At 36.1% G+C, this 4,384-nt stretch overlaps 1 protein-coding gene across 1 annotated transcript; it reads left to right on the top strand.

The window, feature by feature from the left end:
* The first annotated feature begins 3,055 nt into the window (after positions 1-3,055).
* On the top strand, positions 3,056-3,556 carry LOC111880257 (uncharacterized). The gene has a single exon (XM_023876664.1). The coding sequence runs from the start codon at positions 3,056-3,058 to the stop codon at positions 3,554-3,556; it is 501 nt and encodes a 166-aa protein (XP_023732432.1).
* The last annotated feature ends 828 nt before the right edge of the window (positions 3,557-4,384 follow it).

The following is a 4,384-nucleotide window of genomic DNA, read 5'->3' as shown; positions in this document are numbered from 1 at the left end:
AAGTAACATGTTTTGCTTGGCGTGGAAAATTAGATCGGATTCCTTCAGCCGTTAATCTTCATAGAAGGGGAATTAACAGTATGGACAAGAATTGCAACTACTGTGGTGTTATGGAAGAGACTACCGATCACTTATTATGTGGATGTCCTGCAACATGTTCCATAATGGATTGGGTGTTTAGGTGGGGTGGAGTTCAACATTCCATCTTCCCGTGTGTTTCCGAAGTTCTGGACTTTGTTTACAGTTGGGGAACCTATCTAAAGAGAAGGAGGATATTAATTAGCATTTGCTATGACATGTTTTGGTGTATTTGGAGAGCTCGTAATGAAAAGGTGTTCAACAACATAAAAATCATTCCAGTAAGAGTGACATATATCATTAAATCCACAATGTATGTATTGTTTAAACACAGAAGAAAGAAAGACGTTTGTAACTAGATTGTTTGCCCTTTCTCTTGCATTTGAAAGGGTTGTTTCGTTTCTTCTTTTTCCTGTTTTTGTAATCTTTATTGTGGGTTGCTTCCTAGCTCCTTGTTAGGCTGGCCCTCGCTCTTTTATGTTAATATATTTGTCGGTTCAAAAAAAAAAAATAATGACATAAAGTTGTGCATATAAAATTCATTGCAAAATAAGAAAAAAAATATTGTTTTTACGTTTTCACACTATCTATAGTTTATATATATATATATATATATATATATATATATATATATATATATATATATATATATATATATATATATGTACTCGATTTAATTTTTTACGTTAAAAGACTTAGTATTTTTGTATTTTTTGAAATGACTGTTTTAATAGCTTTTTCTCCGAAAAAATGTCAAACGCAATGGTGCTTTTTGAAATAAAAATAAAAATTTGATAGTTTTTTTCGAAAAAAAAATAATAAGTTGTTTTTTTGGAAAAAACGAAAAAAATTAAAAGTCTTTTTAGAAAATAAAATTAAGATTTAATCCGGAAAAAACGTATTATATAAGATCTTTTAAATTATTAATCCTAAATAAAAAAAGATTGAGGCGTGTTTAATACAGAGTGTTTGAGAATTTCTACCTTCTAGTGCTTGATAAAATGCTTCGTTTTGACAGTAAAAGCTTTTAGCATTTAATTTAACAAAACACTTCAAATCAAAAAAACCATTTTAAATGACGTTTAACAATACATTACGAATTAACAACTACCTATTACTTTTAGCAGAATCAAGACAATTAACAAGCCATGAAACCGACGAAAGAGCTATGGTATCTAGTAGGATCTCGGAACTGGAGAGAATGGCCTCGCTTGATCTACGGCAAAAAGCCAGAATAAAGTGGTTGGTTGATGGTGACGAGAACTCTCGTCTTTTCCATGGATATGTCAATAACAGAGTGAGAAGGAATCATATTCACGGTTTTATGGTGGACGACAATTGGATCTCCAAACCAGGTGAAATGAAGGCTGAAGCAGTTAACTTCTTCTCAACGAAGTTCCACGAAAAATGGAAGATTAGGCCAGTTTTTTCGTAGCAATCTGATTCGGAAACTTGCGGTGTCTGATGCGGAATTCTTGGAAGGCCCAATCTCATATTCTGAAATCAAGCAGGCTGTGTGGGCATGTGGTAGTGAGAAAGCTCCTGGGCCCGATGGTTTCACCCATAAATTCTTCAAAAAATATTGGGAGACAATAAAAAATGATATCTATGGCTGTGTAAAGTATTTTGAACACTATGGTAAGTTCTCAAAGGGCTGTAACTCGTCTTTTATTACCTTGGCTGCAAAGGTCAAGGACCCCCTCCGCCTGGATGACTTTCGGCCAATTAGTTTGATTGGCTCGTTATATAAAATTATCGCCAAGATCCTAGCTCTTAGATTCAAAAAGGTCATTGGAAGTGTTGTGGGAGATGTACAATCTGCCTTTGTTAAGGGTGGGAATATATTGGAAGGTCCTCTCATTGTGAATGAGATTTGTTCGTGGGCAAAACATAGAAAAAAGGAAATTTTATTATTTAAAGCTGATTTTAATAAAGCTTTTGATTCTGTTAACTGGGGGTATTTGGAGTCCATTATGCTTCAAATGAACTTTGGTCCAAAATGGCGCTCATGGATCAAGGGTTGTTTGGAATCAACGAGAGCTTCGATTATTATCAATGGGAGTGCCACAAAAGAGTTCGTACTATCGAAGGGTGTTAGGCAAGGGGATCCATTATCACCATTCCTCTTTATAATTGCAATGGAGGGATTGAATATAGCAATGCAATAGGCAGTCTCAAAGGGAGTATTTGATGGTATTCTCATTCCTAACTCCAATATCTGTGTGTCCCACCTGTTATACGCTGATGATGCCTTGTTCCTGGGTGAGTGGTCAAAAAGGAATATAGACAACTTGGCGAGGATCCTTCGGTGTTTCTATGTATCATCTGGCTTAAAGGTCAATTTCACTAAATCCAAAGTTTTTGGTATCGACGCACCATTGCATGAAGTGAACAATTGGGCATGTCGACTAAGATGTGAACCCACATCCCTCCCCTTCTCCTACCTGGGGGTCCCCATTGGAGCAAATATGAACCGGATTGCCACATGGCAGCCGTTAATTGAAAAACTAAAATGCAAGTTATCAAGTTGGAAGGCGAAAACACTCAACTTTGGTGGTAGAGTCACCCTCACAAAGGCAGTCCTTGGTAGCATTTCCACATACTTTTTGACCATTTTTAATGCCCCTATTGGAGTTATTAACTCGCTCGAGAAGATCCGAAGACAATTCATCTGGGGCGGTCCAAATTGTAACAGGAATATTAACTGGGTTGCGTGGGGGAAAATCATCGCTCCAAAAACGGTGGGTGGTCTTGGTTTGGGATCAATAAGATCGTTAAACCTTGCACTGCTTACCAAATGGTTATGGCGATTGAATAATGAGCCAAATGCATTGTGGGTAAAGATTATCAAGGGGCTTCATCGCTTCAATGGAGAGGAACATGGCTCTTGCCTTAGGAGTTGCTGGATTGGGGTCTGGAGAACATTGTTAAATGCAAGGCCATCCTAGATAGAATAAACATTCCATTTGATGAGGTAATGAAACCGGGTACACCAGGACAGGGATGGATATCTCCATTCGTCGTGAATGCAGAATTTTGTGTGGCTCTACTACGTGACAGGATTGAAAGGGCAGATTTCCCTGTTTGTGACGGAAGTTTCCCATGGCTGAAAATGCTTCCACTGAAAGTTCTTGGATTTGTTTGGCGTGCTAAACAGAACAAAATAGCCTCATCTGATGCCCTCCAAAAAAGGGGCATTTTATTGGAATCGTCCTTATGTGGTGCATGTCGCGAGGCTGAAGAGACAGGAGATCATCTCCTGGTAGCATGTCCTCTGGTAAAGGTTATTTATCCGTCGATCTACAATTGGTGTAATATCCAGGTGACAGAATTCCAGTCGGTAAACAACATGATCGAGTTTGCCTCCAAATGGGGAAATTGCCCAAAAAAAAGGAAAATGTTAACCACGATTCTGTTCGGCACACTATGGTGTATATGGAGGGCTAGGAACGATAGAATCTTCAACAAAGCTCAATGACAACTGGCGAGAATTGTTTCTATTATACAGTCTCAAACTTTTAATTGGGTTAAATATCGTGGAGATAGGGCAAGGTTAGAATGGAGTATGTGTATTAATAACCCACTAAATTGTAACTGATTGAATGTAACAATTTCGCCTCACTAGCTACTTGCTGGTGGGGTTGATTTCTCAATAAAATTGATTTTTGCCGGTTCAAAAAAAAAAAAACCCTATTACTTGCTATCCACTACTAATAAGGTTTATTGAACACAACCTATAACCATTAACTTGGTCATTATTTTATAAGTACTTCATTATAAAATACATCATAATTTTTTTTGAAATTAAATTTTTACACGTTTTCCTGAAATTAAAATTGATTTGTAAATTTCTGTTTTCCAAAAAAAAGTTGAAAGAAACTACTACCATAATTGAATATAAAATGTGTGATTGGAAATATTGGTTGGTTATGTGGGTTAACAAGTTAACATCAAGGAAATGGTTGCTTGCCTGCAAGAGACCTTGGTCGACAAGGACTTCCAGTTCTAATTTAACAATTATTGAAAATGGTTTATCTTATTTCGAAGAAAAGATTATTTATTATGATTACATAAATGAAGAGAGACAATAATAATAATAATAATAATAATAATAATAATAATAATAATAATAATAATAATAATAGTAATAAGAAGAAGAAGAAGAAGAAGTTAAACTAGGCATTTTCGCACTATGTTTGATCCGCATGAAACTTAGACATATGATACCAATTGTGATACTTTTTACGTAACATGACAGAACCCACATACCACTTGTGCCAAAATATGTTTTATCCACCCTCCTAGG

Source organism: Lactuca sativa, chromosome 3 (genome assembly GCF_002870075.4).
Source record: "Lactuca sativa cultivar Salinas chromosome 3, Lsat_Salinas_v11, whole genome shotgun sequence".
In the NCBI taxonomy this organism is placed as follows: Eukaryota; Viridiplantae; Streptophyta; class Magnoliopsida; order Asterales; family Asteraceae; genus Lactuca; species Lactuca sativa.
The sequence above is the reverse complement of the archived record's forward strand: the minus strand, read 5'-3'. Positions and strand labels throughout refer to the sequence as shown.

Bases quoted from the DNA above. Each gene is read 5' to 3' on its own strand.
- LOC111880257 (XM_023876664.1), top strand. From the start codon at position 3,056: ATGAAACCGGGTACACCAGGACAGGGATGGATATCTCCATTCGTCGTG.